Raw genomic sequence first — 18,262 nt, forward strand, 5'->3', positions numbered from 1 at the left:
AGGCCCACACCATGGAAGCAGGGACGGTGGTCTCAGTCGCAGCACAACTTCAGCAGCAGCGAGTAAAGCGTATGGAGACAGAGTAGCCGAAGCACAGAATAGATTTGAGATGCACTCGCGTGTTGTGGACGTAAACGAGTTAAACAAAATACAGCGAAACAAATGTTGAAAGGGCGGAGAACTCCAGCCATGAGTCAAGGCGGGCACAGTGGAATTTAACCAGCCACACGTGGGCTGCCGCTGTAGACGCGTACACATGCACACACCCAGAAGAACAGAAAAGCCGGAAATGTACTTGCCTTTGGAGAAGAAAAGTCGCGTGGCGCCACTATGAATGGCGGGAGTGCTTAAGCTAGGGTTCTTTGATTGCGCCGCGCTCATCAAGATGGTCGAACTGGGGAAGGGAAGGGTGCGGTGTGGAGTGCCGTACGATCCCAACAAACAGCATGTGGTGTGCACGAGAAGCCGAGAATATAATTCTGCGTACAGGTACAAACTAAACTGCAGCCTGCAAACAGGCCCATGGAACATGCTGCCACAAAGAAGAGCCATGTTTTGTTTCAAAATAGACTTTATTAAGCGTGGGAACATGAAAATATCAAGCATACAAGGACTGATTTATGCAAGAGAACAAGTGCAAATGTAAAACGCTATAAAAAGAAGCTATTTTTCCAAACACTACCTGCAGCTCTAATAATTACAGTGCCGTTTTCAACAACGATTCAAGCAATCTTCCTCATTTTGCTTGTCATGTAGACCTGATTTGAAACGAAGTCCTTAATGAGCGAAATCATTCTTTTTATTTGATTTCAGTATTAAGGCATGTAGGACGCAGAGTGAAACATATCAGCGCACAGAGAGCAGCTTGTTGATAAAAGAACTATGAACTTTGTAGCAACGAAGCAGAGGTAAGCATAAAGCATGCACATACAATGTAAAGCATCAAACATGTTTTGCATGCAAGAAAAACTCGCCTGATGCAGATAACAATATATTTACCACAAGAAAGTACGGAAAACTTTAAAAAGTAATGATAAGCACAAGGTTACATGTTATTAGCCTAAAGTTATTAACCAAGATAAGTAATTGGTGAATACAAAGGAATCAGTAACCGTCAGTGGTCAAATAGCCTGGAATGGTTATATAACTCGAACTTCCCTGAAGGGTCCTTTCGTCCAAACTAAGAAGCAGTACAGGAAGATGTTGGCTGCCGGATTGAATGTTTTATAGCCCTGAAACAACGTAGATTTCGTTTCTAATTTTGATTTTTTATTCTGTTCAAGGCACCAGCGTAAGCTACAGCCTTTCACAAAATGCGCAGCTGAAGAAGTTTATGTACCCGCTGTAAACTGGGAACGTCTGAGTTGCTGCCTCTGATTTGGCACGATAAAAATTCATTTGTGTTCATTAATGACTAAATAGCGCCCAGTTTTACGGCATCTGTGGTATTTGTGTGAACTCTCCTCATGACGTCATCAATACCGCTTGCGTGGTGCTCGCCTGCTTTGAGGTGAAATGCTTGGAAAATGTGTCGTTGACTTCACCTCGTGTAGAGAAAAATTACATGGGCAAATCTGCACTTGCGCCATTAAAATTCATCATCGTCGTCTTGTATCTCTTGTCATTTTCTTCAAGACGGGTTTGGCACGTTACTCGACTAGCGACCGATGATATTAGCTGAGCTAACCATGGCCATCCCTAGAGAAACGTTCCGTATGACGGGTTCCACACTTCCGTATGTTTTCCCATATGGTTCCTGAGGAAACCATACGGAACGCGCGGAGTCTACGCACAGTGCATTCGTAAAAGTCGGCATCCATACTGACTCAGCATAACATCATGCATATCACTTGAGATTATTGTGAAAGCTATACAGACAGAATATAGACAGCATGCGCAGAACATATGAAAAGAATATGGACTTCCATATATTTATTAATCATATGACTCCTTATTCTCATATTTTCGTATGCGCCATTCATATGAAGCGTTTCTGTTGGAAAGTCGAGTCGAAAAAGCCTTTTTATGCCAGTAAATATCACCCACAACTCCAACCGCCAGAGCTTCCATGATGTCTTCAACTCTTCCTCTGCGTCGAAAAAGCACGACACGCAAGAGACCTATATCAGGGTGCTTTGATCGAAATAAGTGCTTTAATTTCGGCCTCAGGGCCAAAAAGTACACTTTGAGTAGTGCGAAAAACTCTCCTAGAGTGCTTGAAAGTGCTTCAAGCAAAACTGGAGAGGTCTACCGCACTACCAGTCAAGCGTAGCACTTTACCACTTCAACCAAAGCTCCACGATCAGAGCGGAAACGCTCAAAACGGTGCTGGTGAAGCTAGAATTGAAAGCTCTAGTTTCACCTGCACCAAGATAGCTGTAACATCGCCAACGCAACAAAAGTATCGTAACACAACAGCGACTATCGTAACATCCATAACCGCGGAAGCTCTTTGTAATAAGCAAGAAAATCGTCTCACATTATGTGAAAACATTCCATTCGGTACCCTCCCTGAAAAAACATATATGCATTCTCTCGCCAACATCTCCGACGGCTGCGGTGTGCATATCCGTTGCTCTAGTTTCACTTCCACTAAAGCATCTGTAACCTCACCAACGAATCGAAAGTATGAAATATATCGTAACACAACAACAACCACCGTGAAAATCGTAACTGCAAGCGCTGTTTTCCGCATCACACCGTACAACAAACGCGAGAATTGTCTTGCATAATGGCAAAACACTCGATCAGGCATTTTCCTTGAAAAACATCTTTCAGTGGTCTTGGCAACATCTCCGACGACTGCGGTGTGCATATCCGCTGTCACGTATATTGTACTCCGAACGGCGAGAATGACGCCTCCGTAATCTTCGGTACTCTTCTCGATCATCTTGCCTGGTAGTTGAGTAACGCCGATTATCTTCTGCACGCTGAAAAAGAAGGGAAGTTTAAACCAGCTTTAATTACGTGCTCATTTTTTTTTACTTCGTCTCTTGTAATACAGTTTACACGCATCGAAAAGCACAAGCAGTATATATATATATACTGCTTGTGCGTTATATATGGTCTATAACCAAATCGTCTACAGACTGTCTACTGACTTCTTATAGACTCTATTGCCTTCCTATAGATATTTCTTTTAGTCTATTCATAGTCTATATATTGTCTATAGACAAACGTCTACTAAATGTGAATGTCCATAAATCTATAGATTCTCTATAGACTGTCTATAGCATTTGTATTGCCTATAGACTGTTCTCTAGCGTTTAAGGTTGTCTAAAAAAATTTTGAAAGTGTAGGTACACGCATGAGAACGTAAAACGCTGTAGTACACACACAACAAAGTGCAGTTACTAGAACTTGAAGATGTGCGCCGAATAAATGGATATAGCTAATCACAAATGGTTTAACTGCTAGGTCTCAGTTGCATTTTTAATCAGGACCCCCTGTGACATTTGTTTGTTATAGCGGTTTATGTAGTATGAAATAAAGTTTAATTTAGCTCACTAGGAGACAAGTAATAGTGGTGCATTTAAAGTAAATGAATGTCAATGCGCGATAACAAAGAAATTTTTAGCATGGTATGTAGTCTGTAGTGTCAGGTTTAAGATAGCCCTCGCCCCGTCACAGGTGAAGCAGAGAAAAAACAATGAGCGATAGAAAAAGAGCAATATGTATGTTAGACAGTGCCCCCCCCCCCCCCCCCATTCAAAAGAATATGTATATAGAAATCAGTGTTGTAGGCGTTACCGAAAAAAAGTAACTAAACACGTTACTCGTTACGCATAAAAAAAGAACGCGTTACCACCCTACGTTACCCACAAAAAAGGTAACGCGTTACCGTTACCGAAAAAAAAGTATCGCACGTTACTTTGCCGTTACTCCATGGCCATAAATTTTAATCAGTGCGTGTTCGCTGTAACTGTAACCTGTAACTGGTCTTCACTGCAAGGCTTGTTTTCCAACCAAAAGATCTCAAACCCAGACGACATGGTCATATTTTCAAGCGAATGAAACCTCCGGATGGTCGCTCTTTGCTTGCAACAGAGTCTAGGCAGGAAAAGGAGGGAGACCGTCTTTTGTCACAGTGCTGTGGGGAGTGGGTGGTTTCTTGTTCTGGCTAGGGGAGAAAGGGGGGGTGGGTATCACTATGAATGGAGAAAGTTGGAGCGACAGTGTTGTTGAGCAGAAAATTTTTAGAAAGTTTACTATGAGGTAGCTCTACTGCCAGCGTAGGAACAAAGGCCCATTTCCTTTTTTGCCTCTACTTGGGTGCTATAGCCGGTTGACTCCAATCCCCTTTTCTGTGCTCTACTATTGTACTCTTTCGACGGCTCTCTTGGGCAAGGTACGTTGCTGGGCGAGTTGGTTCCGATATTCCATGACTACAGCACAACGAACGGGACAAGAAGAAGGACACAGGCAGAGACACAACACAGACACAAAGGCTCTCTTGGGGCCATCTCGAAGTAAACTGGCGACATTCCTGAGTTTACTCAGAAGAGGGAACTACTCCACAAAGAATGTGAGAGTGCCGCCTGGGAACGAGACCTGTTGATTGGAAAACAAGCTTACGGAGAAACTGACTTACAGAAGTCTGCATATGGTCCATTGGTGGCTCGGCATGCGTCCATTCTTTAGAGTTGTGTGTGCGAGTGGTCTGAGGGTGAAGAGAAGTGTGTGAATGCGTGTTCGAGATTTTTTTTTTAGTTGAGTGCGTCTTCAAGGGCAGGTGTTTTCTGGCATGCATGTGAGCCGCAGCAAGAGTCGTCGAGAGCACCTGTAGATTTTGTTTATTTGCAACATCATTTTCGGCGCTTTTTTTCTGAAAAAGAGGCGGAAGGGGACAATTGGAAAAAATGGCTGAGGCTTAACTTGGTTAACCCTGGTCAGATGCGAAGCATATTGATGGCTAGGCTTGGTAATACATGGCTTTCCTTGGTTGAATACTTGGTCATTTTAATGCAACCACTAGAAGCCTTCGTCGTGGGGGAAGACAACGGCATGGCTACAGCGGAACGCCGACTAACCCCGAGACGCGCGTTGGGTGGGCGCCTGGATTGCCACGGAAGCCGCGTCCGCCTGCCCGGTGGAGCGAGCGTTTCACCTACACCGAGTGTGAACGCGCGTTCGAAATGCGCGGGAATGCCGCTCGAGGACATTCCGGTGTCTGTGCGATGGCATCGTTCTCCCTCTCCCAGCGCGTGACGGCAATTTGTCGTGACGTCATGTGTCACGTGGTATGTCACATGGTGTGTCGTCACTGTACCACGTGGTCTGCACGGCGTGCAACCACAGCGACGGCGCGCGGTGGACCCTCATCTTCCTCTGTCGTGACGTCATGTATCACGTGGTATGTCACGTGGTGTGACGTCACTGTACCACGTGGTGTGCACGGCGCGTAACCACGGCGAAGGGCTGTAGTGTACCTCTAGTAATATGCTTCGCATAAAAAAGTAACTAGTAAAGTGACACCTCGCGTTACCGGAAATTGTTAACGTAAGTACAGTCGGGGACAAATGTCTCCGGACCACGTGCTCCTCTAACGAAGCCGATAGCTCTGCTATTAGTCGGCAGCTGGAGACCACACTTGTGGAGGTAAAAGTTAATTTTTTGTTCTTTCATCTTCACAAGGGCGGTCTCCAGCTGCTGTCTGATAGTAGAGCTATACGCTTCGTTTGAGGAACACGTGGTCCGGAGACTTTTGTCCCTGACTTTACGTTACCCGTTACAATTACGAAATGGTAACGAGCACGTTACTAAGTTACCGAAAAAAGTAAAGCGTTACCGGTAACGCCGTTACTTTAACGCGTTTCCGACAACACTGATAGAAATACTCATCCGGAATAATCCTGTAGTACTCTGAAGAGCAGTGGTTCCCATCGCACTAGCGGACCTGCGTCTTGCCCGTATTAACACATTTCGAGAAGACGGGATCAAGTTTGGGGCAATAACAGCGACCATTTACGAAGCGAAGTGCCGTGCCAACAAAATGGATACATGCGGGAGCAATACTTCCCTAGGAGTTTTTCTTGATGTGCATTGGCACAGTCAGCGGGCAGGAAGATACGAGAGATAAGTAACAGGATTTTACCTGAAAAACTCCGTCCGTACTTTGTCGAACCACTTAAGAAATAAAAGTGGAGGGTCCAAAGATTTTTTCACCGGCCGACAGAAAGCAGGTGAATGATGTTAATAAGATGGTTAACTAAATTGCAATAGTTAACTTTTTAGCCATTACAAAAAACCACCTGGTTGCAAATAGAGGTCTCTAGCTGACCATTAGTAGTAGCCATATCTGATAGTAGTAGCTTCGGCTCAGCCCATTCAACCTGGCGAGCGGCCCGGCCCAGGCCCTAGCCTGTTACCGCAGCAAGTCAAAGGGTAAATTGCTCACTGTGTGCAAGTTGTATCCTGCAACAACACAAGTAAAGAAGTGCCACACAAAGGCAGCTAAATGGTAATAACGGTTGGAAAACACCATCTGTCGGGCTAGTTGGTTGCGATCCATATGTATCAGCAGCGCGAACACCACACAGGAAGAAGAAGGAGAAGAAGGTAAAGAGCGCTCCTTCTCCTTCTTCTTCCTGTGTGGTGTTCGCGCTGCTGATACATACGGTTGGAAAAGATCGGTTTCTTAGTCACAAAAAGACAAGATAAGGCAGTTCTTCCCACTTGGTTTTTTGAGCAGTGATCTCGTCAGTGAATAGCCCCTGAGTTCCCAGAACCAAATGATAAGGGTTACATACACGCGGAATAAACTTTGCTTGATCTCTAGATTTTTAATCAGTATTTATTCATGGCCCACGATATTTAATTATTAGAACGTGTTCGAAGCAGTAACATAGCATTTTTTAATGAGCACAATTTCGCGCTTCCAGTTCATGGCCGCACCAGCCGCATTTTTTTGAGGACGCAAAGAAAAAGATCCTGTTTATTATTCAGTATCTGTTGAAGACCCGAAGTGTCCTAAACCAATATGACCATCTTCAGTGGCGTTGTTCGTAGCGTACATATGTGGTTTTGGGAGGCGAAGGAAAGACCCTCCCCTCCTCCCTACCCCCCCCCCCCCCCCTTATTCCGAATCTACTCCGCCTTTAGGTTTCCCCTAAATACATTTGACCTATATTGGAACTGATGGCTGCCCGTGTTCTGCTCGAGTGGAGTCTATCTCCAGCGGTTATCATGAGACATGAAATGGCTTTCGGACGCACACAGCAAGCCGTGCGCCGGCAATTCAGACATATACGTTTCATTTTTCTATACCTACCTCATCTACACGACCTTAATGTGGCGCCAGTTTTCCCGATTTAATCCGTACCAAAATTTTGAGCAACCGTTTGCCGCACATCGTTCTGGATAGTGTCATACGATTTCGTTTTGTATATAGCTTACCTATGCTCGTCAAGTTGGTGGCTAGCTTGCGACAGGGACACGAAGCGACGACACATGCACCTTCAATTGTATGCCTTCCCAGAGTCTTCACCTCTTCCCTTAAGGCGCAGTTGAGGTGTCCACCGAGATGTGACACAGTTACTGCGCCCTTTCTTTTCCCTAAATAGCCGTTTCCTTATAAAATTATGACACAACCGTTCGTCGTACACCGTTGCGTGTAGTGAGATACGATTTTTCGTTGCATATAGCATACGTCTGTACGTACAGTTGGAGGCTAGCTCGCGGCAGATATTCGAACCGAGTGTCCGAGAGTTTCACTCGGACCTTTTTGGATTCAGCGTATGTGGAAGCAACGTTTGGAGGCGCGTCTTCTTTCATTTCTCAGTGCGCAGCCTGCATGAAGGTCGAGCGCTCATTATGACACACTAATGTTCTCACCTTCACAGCACAGTATTCTGTCTCAAGTGCCCTCTGAATTTTTCTTCCTTCTCTGCGTACACCCACTCATAGATATTAATACGATTCAATTGCGTTTAGGTTGTCGTCTCGCAAAAAATTCCCGGCTTTTCTGTCATGAAATGATCTGATTGATCGAGATAGGTCACGTGATCTTGTGACGTCATCACAACCTGCTGACCGTATTGTGAGCAAACTGCCTACCGCGGTAGGTGGCAGTGAAATTAATGATCGGTCGAGAGAGGTCATGAGACCCTGCGACATCATTCCTGCCTGACCACCATGGCACGTGGCAACCTTCCCAACGGGTTGTGAGCTACCTGTCCCCCCCTGACACGTGGCAATAAAATTCGAGTAAGTGAAATGCGGATTCAACCTTGCTCCACCGGTGGCGTTGTTTCAAACAGCAACCTGCCAATGCCGCATCACTTAACAACTACACAACTGCGCCAATAGTAGATTGAGGGGTCCAACGATCTATGAATGCGATGAGAAGATCGTGACGTCATCAAAACCTTGTGACCATCAATGAACCAATCACAGAACACTGCCAAATTTGAAAATGTGAGGACCCAGAAATACCGTCATGACTGGTTAGCCAGTTATCAAGGAAGTTTTATTTATCGGGTAGTGTTGCCCTCTAAAAGCTGCCTAGAAACATGGACAGTTCCAAGACACATGCCTAAAGAACTCTGCTAACAGCTACACAGTATGGAGAGGAAAATTGCTTTCAATTTAATGGATACAATTGATTATATAAGCTGCCGGTGTTTTTAACGGCGCGACTTAGGGATGATGCCATCAAATTAGGCTTATAGTCGGCTCTGTGACTCTTTTTTACCTCTTCGGTCAGAACATCTGAGAGCTGTCTCATTCCCTGATTTTTTTTTTGTCTAAATCCCTGCACAGAACTTCACCAGCCGAGCTACATATTTTTAAGTGCAGCCGCGTTAGAACGGTCAGGTGTTGAACGAAATCTGCAATCCGGTGCGACAGCTCACCTTTGTAGGGCTCCTGGCCCGACGCTTATCGATGTGATCATAACCGCTTTGATTTTGATTCTCCAAAAGATTGAAAACCTTGTCCACTTCACCCCCTTGAACGACGATATTGTAGACGACGTTCGCATTTTGAACTTTGATATGAGGCACTGCAGGACACGCTGCTTCAGGCCTCTGTTGCGCAGAAAGAAACACCACCTAGATGTAAGGGCACACGTTGTATGCATGAGCAAGCGAAAACAAAAAGGCCGTTGAAAGAAGTAAAGGTAAGGAGTTCTGGCGCTTCCCACAAGGCCGTTGAGTAGATTTGCAAAACGAGGGCGTCCACTATACCGGGTGTTTCAGCGAACACTTTCCAAAATTCTCATAAGTAGAATTTTCTTGGTAAAGATATGGCTTTTGCAGCATAGTATTACCAATGTTGGCGGACACCAGAAAACCGGTAAATCATATTAAATAGTAAACTGGTTCACTAATTTTTAATAATTAACTTTTTACCTATTACAGTTAGGCGTCTGGTTGCAATTAGATATTTGCAGCCGGTCGTTAGTAATAGCCATATCAGTTTTTAGAATTTCGAAAATGCGATTATCCTCGGCGCTGTGGCTCGACAAAATTGGGCTTTTTTGACTAGTTACGTGCACTGGAGGGGATGCTTTCCCTACATGCTTTCGATAGCGCATGTATTTTTCGCACGAAACAGCCAGACTTTGTCGAGCCACAGCGGTGAGGGTAATTGCGTTTTCGAAATTCTAAAAACTGATATGGCTATTACTAACGACCGGCTACAAATATCTAATTGCAACTAGGCGCCTAACTGTAATAGTTAAAAAGTTAATTATTAAAAACTAGTGAACCAGTTTACTACCTAATATGATTTACCGGTTTTCTGGTGTCCGCCAACATTGGTAATACTATGCTGCAAAAGCCATATCTTTACCAAGAAAATTCTACTTATGAGAATTTTTGAAATTGTTCGCTGAAACACCCGGTATTTTGGCGAAACGTTTGCTTGCGGTGATCCAAAAAGCGTCCTTAGAATCCTCCCTAAAACCAATACAATTCAGAGATTCTTAAAGCAAAACACTGATATGTTTCTGGCTATGTTTGTTAGTTTTGGCCCATGTTGATACTACGTGACCTGGAGTTAAAGAGTGTACATTGATTTTTATTTGAATCTGCCATCACCATCATCCTCAGCCTGACCACACCCACTGCAGGGCAAAGGCCTCTCCCGTGTCTCTCCAATTAACCCTGTCCTTTTCCAGCTGCGCCCACCCTATGCCTACAAACTTCTTAATCTCATCCGCTCACCTAACTTTCTGCCACCCCCTGCTATGTTTGCCACCTCTTGGAATCCACACTGTCACCCTTAAGGACCAGCGGTTATCTTCGCATTACATGCCCTGCCCAAGCCCATTTCTTCCTCTTGATTTCGACTAGGATGTCATTAACCCGCGTTTGCTCCCTCATCCGCTCTGCCCGCTTCCGATCTCTTAATGTTACACCGATCTTAATGTCACACCACTCTGCCCGCTTCCGATCTCTTAATGTTGTCATTTTTTTTTGAACAGCTCGCTACGTGGCCCTTAGCTTCAGCTGAACCTTTTTTGTTAGCCACCACGTTTCTGCCCCTTGAGTGAGTACCAGTAAAATGCACCGTTTATATACTTTTCTCTTTAGGGATATTGGTAAACTGCCATTCAAATGTGCCATATTGGTGTGCAGTGTTCTTGCTTTTAGTTAGTGCACGCCAATCTTCGTTAAGAACCCGAAATGATGAAAATAAATTGACAGCCTTTTAGTACTGTTTACACGTCCATTAAAAAATCGCGGATTTTGGCACCTGAAAGCACAGTTAAATGTTATTCATTTATTTATTTACAAGATACTGCCGGCCTCAGTTCGAGGCCTTAGGCAGGAGTGGGCATATCAATAATACATCAAGGAAATGCACAGCACAAAAAAAGCATCACAAGAATTCAAGTGAGATGGAGAGACGAAATCAAGCAGTAATAATGAAAAGTGAAGCGCGACAAAAACAGCAAAGCGCGTACACCGCAGCACGACACAACCACGCATGCTCAATCACTTGAGCAAGAAACGTAATATACAAACAGTGAAAACAATCATGCATATGGAGCACTTAAGGCATTGCGCATAACGACCGAATGGTAATGCTATTTTGTCTGAATACTGTTAAGCATGCCGCAGAATGACTAGACCGTCGGGCATTCCACTGTACTCGAGGTGAGCGCATTCCACTCACTTACTGTCCGTGGAAAAAACCAGTTTTTAAACACGTTAGTCCTGTAAGAAATTTTTTTTAAATTTTTGTGAATGATTAGATCGTGTTGGGCGCTTAGAAACTAAATTAATGTACACATCGTTATCTATTCCCAGCATATCATGATATAGTAGGTACATATATTTAAGTCTGTCCCTATACCGTCTCTATTTTAATGGCTCAAAGTTTGCGTTGTTTAGAACAACCGTCGGAGATACTTGCCAGCTATAACAGTTGAATACAAATCTAACCGATTTTCGTTGAATGATTTCTAACTGTGTTATGATTTTCTGGGTATACGGGTCCCATACTATTGAGGCGTACTCAAGAATTGGTCTAATGTACGTTCTGTACGCTAACAGACGGATTGCTTGTGTTGACTGTCGAAGGGACCTCCTCAAGTAACCATCTTGCGCATTGCATTTTTGAAATATATGATATATGCTCGTTCAAACTGAGGTCAGATGCAATTACGAGACCCAAGTATTTGTAGCTGCTGACCGTACACAGAATATTACCCCCGATGCTGTAAGAAAATTTTAAAGGGTTTCGTTTTCGCGTGATTGACATAGCGACCGTTTTCTTTTCATTAATAGTCATTTGCCATGCGGCGCACCATGCTTCTACGTTGGCTAATGATGAATTCAAACAAACCTGGTCACTACAGTTATTTATTTCTTGATATAGTATGCAGTCATCTGCAAATAACCTTATTTTCACGTTCGCTACTAGTATTAAGTCATTGACGAAGATTAGAAAGAAAAGGGGCCCAAGGACGGATCCCTGTGGAGTGCCCGACTGTACCGGTGCTGAGTCAGAGCGCACACCATCGATAAACACACTGTGTCGACGTGATGACAAATATACAGAAATCCATGCAAGCAGCAGATCATTTTTGAGTATTGGCTGTAGTTTTAAAAGTAGTTTAGGATGAGACACACGGTCTAATGCCTTTTCGAAATCTATGATTTGGCGCACTCTTCGTTTTGGGCCTTTTATTACTTTAAAAAAATACTTTAAAAGGTCGCAGCTGACGGCATCGCACGCAGTAAAAAAAAAAAAAAACAGTGTACTGGCTAAAACCTCTTTTTGCTTAGGCAAATCCCATCGCATCAAGAAATGGGGAGGAAAACATACCGTGCTAGATACTTGGGAGGGCGACCACCTTTCGGACGATCTGGGTGCGAGTGGTTCGATAGTAAAATCAACTGCACAGAAATAGAAAGAGATTGGAATCGGTTGCCATCCCTCTTATGTTTTAGCATTTTTGGCCCCGGTTCCATCATTTTTGGTCCCGGTTTCCTGATGGAATCAGGAAAGGCTGAACGAGACATACGCGTGGGCAAAAAGAAAAAAACTACAATAAAAAACTACGCGCACATCATATTCTTTTTGCGCTTTTTTCGTTCCTTTCCCAACCTACGAACATGCCAAAATATCAGTAGTTCAAAAATGTGGCTCAATTAAAGTTTGCTTTTCGGATCTACGTGAAGTTGCACGAAGGGTAGGAGCCGAAGCGCCGAAAACCAAAGTACAAATTTCGTTCCGCCCCTCAGAGATCTAAGTACAATCCGGGTTATATGCAGCGGGTGGTGGACATTGCTAATATGCGTTGCACCTTCGTCTAGATCACTGTCACGGTGACGTACGGATTGTATGCCTGCAATGCAAATTTCATACCACAAGAGCGGAATCATCACAGGTGTATATCATCCGTCAAATCTAGAAACAAAAAAAAAATGCGGGCATCGCGTACACTTCGGCACACGAAAAATAAGCAACATTTTGACCGTCTGTCTGCAACACCAGCTGGTCTGCTACAGCCCTTACGAGACAAAGATGAAAACCGAAACTTTGCAGAAATTGCACGCGTACTTAATCTCTTTCTCTACGAATTTACACAGTTATTGGCGACAGACAAAAATACGGGGCATAAAAGTGTCCTAACAAAATAATACATTGTTTGTAGCCATTTTGTAACTAAGAGCTTTTGAAAAACGCATTTTGCCGTGAGTCTAACTTATGGACCGGCTCACTAAAATTACGGTTTCAATCCGCTCATGGTGGCCCGATTGAGGCTCAAAGAAGTTATTTGAGAACTACACAACAATACCCGGCGCCGTACTCAGGCGCCAGCCCCTCCTTTCATGGCAAAGTAAGGAAAAAAGTTAGGGGCGGGGGGGGGGGGGGGGGGGCAATAAATTAGGCGACAGATCTAATAACGTAACTCCGAGAAGCGAAGAGAACGATCGCTTCGAATCGATTACGGGTGGAAGAAAGATATGATCACTTATACCACATGCGTACGTCCCTTGTTTTCGTGATCATCGGAAGTTCCGAAATTTGCGACGCTCACTAACGTCACGTCGAATGAAGTGACAAATTAAGACCCACAAACAAACAACAATCCTGCTTCAACCCCCTGTGCTGGAGGTCGAAAAATACAGCGCATTATTCGCACGTACGTACCCCATCCGCCCTCCGTATCGGACACGGCTTCCTGCTTCGCCATCTCCGGCTCCGCTGGCGTCCCGTACAGCTCTGGCTGTAGCAGACGAGCGCAACGCCTTCGCTGCCCTTTCATAGAGGTCGTTCCGACTTCAACGTCGACCTCTACTCCAACCAGGCAATGCATGCCCGGACATCGCGCGACCGTGAGTCATGTTCGTAACCTCGGCGAGAAACCAATCGGGGCAGTGTACGTGTTGCTTTTTTTGTTTTGTTTTATGTTAGATAAAGTGGAGAGTGGCGCGTACAAGTCTGCACGCCCGGGCAAGAAACGATGCATGTTCACGCGCGCAGCTGCTGCCCCGACAGGCAGGAGAGGAGGTAGGGGGCGGGGCGGCGTCGAGCAGCGCGTGAGGGGATGAGTCAGTCAGGCAGTGCAGCAACGCAGGGCGGCTGTTGCGTCAGGTCGACGCTCTACCTGGACAGTGTCGGGAAGCAACGGTGATACCGCGGAGATAACCGATGCGAAAACGGGACGCCGGTTCCGCGGGGAAGGGTGTTTACGGACGCAGAGAAAAAAAAACGTTCTGGCACTAAAACAGTAACTTATGGGCGCAGGTTTCTTGCACAGTGTATTGTTGCGATGAGCGGCGGATGTTGGGGAAATGCATGCAGGGACGGCTTTTCACAGGCAGATCGGTGCAAAGCTTGCGGTAAATGCGATATTATTTTATAGTCGACTGAATTAAATCTTAGCAACGAAAACTTAGATTACTCCTGAAGCCGCTTCAAAGTCGAAAGTGGAATGAAACAACAAGCCTAGTAGTTTCCAGAAAATGGTTGTAGCGCCGAAACAGACAACACACAGAAAGCTAGACGGGACAGGCGCATCTTCCAACTTATTTATTCTCCACGAACGCGAATGAATATAAGACAAACAATCAAAAAGGATCGCAAGAACCACACATATATGCGCGGGAGGGTTGTACAAAAATTGAAAAAAAAAGAAAAAATTTGAAAATGAAGATAGCCGAGTCACACAGGCGTCTCACCCCCGTGTATCTAAAAAAGCAGTTTCATTCTTATATATTGCAATTGAGGGGGTACTAACACAGTCGCTACAGTTGTTTTTGATATAGAAAGCCTCTAACAGTTCACGGGCTGTCTGGTCCTGACTTCTGCTTAAAACCTTCGTTTCTTTCAGCCTTGCTGTACACTTAATCTTTCTTTCTTCACTGCAGGATTTACAGTGACGGGGCAGCCTGTGAGCCTGTGCCATTTTTCAAATCCCGATTGTGCTCTGCTAATTGGTGGTTAATACAGCGGCCGGTTTGGGCGATGTACTTCTTTCCGGACGTCAGGGGAATCTGGTAGACTACTCCCACAGCACATTTAACAAACGGAGCTGCATGTCTTTTCTTACATTCAATTTTCTTTGTCTTGTTGGGATCAGTTTTAACGCACAGGGCAGCCGTTTCTTGGGGGCGGAAAAAACCACAGGTACCTTGTATTTTGTTGCCACATGCTTCAAATTGTGCGCCACCTTATGGGTGTACGGGATGACAACCGGTCTACTTTTGGTTTTGGTGACCTCATGACATCATGTTCATGCGCCTGTCCCGTCTAGCTTTCTGTGTGTTCTCTGTTTCGGCGCTACAACCATTTTCTGGAAACATGCACCAACTAGCCCCCCAACAAGTATTACTAAGCCTAGTAGTGCAGATTATTGGGACAGTCGGTGAAGCGATATATTCAAGAAAACTGCGCAAAACACGACGGGACACGAGGCAGAAACAAACGCGCACACACACATGAGCGCAATAAGGTCCCTCGAATGATTTCATATTTGGCTTTCTAGCAATCTGTTTAGCAGCGCTTTCTAGTTATTAGGAGAAAACTCGATGCCATTGGTTTAAATCTAGGTTGTTCTTAACGGACGTTTCTTTTTTTTTTGTTTGTTTGTTTCGGCCACCGAGGACATCCACTTTTCACAGTGATCTGGGCGAAAACAGCAGCCCCTGGTTCGCGTACCTCTTTTGTAAAGCTTCGAGCTCTCACAGATCAGCTCTGAATTTTTCACGCGTACTTATACTACCCCTTCCTCACCCTCCTCCAGCTTACCTCTCGCTAAGGAAATAAAACAAAAGTCCACAGCAATGTCATCTCACAAAATCTGCACCCAATGCTAAGAGAACGCTGGACTCCTGATAAACCCCGACCGTCCGAGTCATTCTGAGAAGAAAGCATATTTATTGCGCAGAGTTAGACGGTTGAAAGCAGCTGTTCAATCATTTCTGCCTGGCGAATACCAGCTATTTTACTGCTTCACTATTTACTGCATGCTGTTTTCGTATCGTCAGCTCATTCCCTTGTGGTTCGAGGCAGTTTCACAAAACGTGCAAGTTCAAGGTTGCGGTTTCCAGCTCCTGTACATTTTGATGTGCAGCGGTGCCTCAGCGAATGACACATAAAAATTCAAAATTCTACAAAAATCTACGTGCTTGTATAGTCAATTACTTGTCTTCGTATATAACCGGCGCCGTCCCGACAACAGTGTCATTAAACAAGACTCTTGCTGGCAGCGTGGTTACGTAGAAAAAAAGTATGTCGAACGAAAATAAGAAAAAGCAAAGTGCTAGAAATTACTGCGTAGCAGAGACAACAGTATCGAAACTAGCTTTAAGGCAACCGGTCTTCAACAGATAGAGAATGCGCATTTTGTGTTGCAGCGTCTCTCAGAAGAAGGAATACAAGCTTCCAGTCTGGGCAGACCATGTGATGATAGTAATATTAAATGTATAACAATAGCGCAGAATGACTCTTTCGTACGCCCAACAACACAAAAAATACCAGTTTATATTCGCAACACTTCTTTCTGCAACGGAAAAAAAAGCAAATGGCATAACGAAACTATTAACGAAACCACAACTAAAACATATCTTTACCTGGTTCAATGAGGTCGTACTTGACGTCCCAAAAAAGGCCACCGCTGGATGTCGAAGTTGCATTGCTTGCTAGCATTTCGGGAGACAGCGCCGTTGCACGGATTAAACGCAAATGACCTCGAGGCGAAGGCGGCGAACACGTTTCACCTGACGCAACAGGCGAGGTTACGCCGGCGCTGAACCGCGTCGGCAGCGGATGCCGGAACGGACGCCCTGATTAGAGAATCGAACTCGTGCTCCCTCTGTCGACAAGCCTACCTAGCTTCTCCCTTGAACCTTCGGTATACTCGCCGCAGAGAGCGCTAGCTTATATTGGCGCGTGACGTTGAAAGGTAGCACGGTCTATCTGGAAGAATTAATCCAGCGAAGTGCCGTGGATGTAGCGAAAATTGAATAATGTATTGACCGGTTGAGCATAAATTGAATAACATGGTTTGTATTCGCACCTTCTGGGCAGACGTGGTAAGCCAGACGGCTATGCCCTAAGTAGCCTGCCGTCGAAAAGCACCTTAAAAATCTTCACGTTACCTTTGTGTTGCTAACTTTAGGTTTCGTTCATCTATGGCAATAAAACTGCGCGTCGTGCGAGGGGCAGTAGTGCTGTAAGGTAGCTTTGGAATCGTACTTGAAAGGTCAGTTTGTGAAATGTATAAAAAAACGCAAACTGCTCTGAAGTTGAAGAGATATCCAGAGAGGGAAATCATAACCACAGGGTGGAGCTTAATTACAAGGCACTCTAATTGAACGATAACACACATTCATCATTTCGAAAGGAAAAGAACAAAACAACCAAGGAACAGCGACTCCATAAAAAGGATGCGTTGAAGGCTCACTTCAACACGCGTCGAAGAGAATCTGCGCCTCTGGATTTAATTTTCTGAGTAGTTGTCTGCACGCTTAATAAACTTCCGCCCTCTAAAACTATAGAATACATCCGCACATGGGACTATGCGCGGCCGGTTGGTTCCGATTCATTAAACGATGCTCCTCGCTCGCGCATATTTGCTTGAAGATGTTAAACCCCATAAAACCAAATCAATTTCTTTTGGAGACCACATGAAGTTTCACCTATATCAACTTTACGACAGCCGATCAAGGTATTGGAAACAAAGCAAGTCCTGCGATGTATTGTTAAGCGTGTGTGGCAGCAGAGCCTTCTTCATTCCTAGCTTTTCTCAGGCACTTCAAGAGAATTTGTGAAGGGTCTTGCAACACAACTTCATTCGAAATATTCACATCCCTCTTTTCAGGTTGAGTAGAAACTTGCGCACGCAAAGACAGCTTCATACTTTCTTTAAACTTCTCTCTTCTCTCTGGGTTCCTTGCACTCCTTTCGTGCGAAGGAATGGGTCGTAAAAATGCCTCACTAACATATGGAGGACGGGTGACTGAACCGAAGTTAGCTTCAAATGATCCACTTTCGAATGAAACCTGCTTTAGCATGAACTGGCAATCATAGTTACGAAGGTCGGTTTTCACTCCTGACATTTTGCTCAACAATGTTGGTTTTTGTTTATGAAGATGCGAACTTCAGAGTATTGCGAATAAGCATCAACAGGAAGTTCAAGGGCAAAACTGAAAGGCATGTGGCTGTCACTTCTTCAACTCACCGATCAAATATCTTTCAGATAAAAAATTATACTACTAAGTTGTTGTCGTGTCCGGTCGCTGTGTTGAATGCAGCGAAAGACGCACACGGTACTTTAAGACTTCGTTTATTTAAAGCCGAT

At 44.7% G+C, this 18,262-nt stretch overlaps 2 protein-coding genes across 2 annotated transcripts in view; one reads left to right on the plus strand and one right to left on the minus strand.

The window, feature by feature from the left end:
* Positions 1–553: 553 nt before the first annotated feature.
* On the minus strand, positions 554–16,651 carry LOC149359733 (uncharacterized). The gene is made up of 4 exons (XM_089571862.1): positions 16,533–16,651; positions 12,277–12,347; positions 8,853–9,026; positions 554–2,930 (listed from the first exon to the last, which is right to left on the minus strand). Exons 1-4 carry the CDS (start codon positions 16,606–16,608, stop codon positions 2,775–2,777), a joined length of 477 nt encoding a protein of 158 aa, XP_089427988.1. The 5' UTR covers positions 16,609–16,651; the 3' UTR covers positions 554–2,774.
* The window catches only part of LOC149359734 (glutamate receptor ionotropic, delta-2-like), a 39,932-nt gene continuing 35,364 nt past the window's right edge, over positions 13,695–18,262 (plus strand). The window contains exon 1 of the mRNA XM_089571861.1: positions 13,695–13,793. Within this exon, the coding sequence (XP_089427987.1) occupies positions 13,773–13,793 (21 nt within the window). The 5' untranslated portion in view covers positions 13,695–13,772. The remainder of the gene's footprint in view (positions 13,794–18,262) is intronic.

This window comes from Amblyomma mixtum, chromosome 2 (genome assembly GCF_055824585.1).
Source record: "Amblyomma mixtum isolate Tamu chromosome 2, ASM5582458v1, whole genome shotgun sequence".
Classification (NCBI taxonomy): Eukaryota; Metazoa; Arthropoda; class Arachnida; order Ixodida; family Ixodidae; genus Amblyomma; species Amblyomma mixtum.

Excerpts from the sequence above, each read along its gene's own strand:
- LOC149359733 (XM_089571862.1), bottom strand. The coding sequence starts at position 16,608 with ATGCTAGCAAGCAATGCAACTTCGACATCCAGCGGTGGCCTTTTTTGG. Across the intron at positions 9,027-12,276 it reads CCTCCCAAGTATCTAGCACG|AGGCCTGAAGCAGCGTGTCC; the intron begins GTATGTTTTCCT and ends TCTGCGCAACAG. Across the intron at positions 2,931-8,852 it reads GGGCCAGGAGCCCTACAAAG|CGTGCAGAAGATAATCGGCG; the intron begins GTGAGCTGTCGC and ends CTTCTTTTTCAG.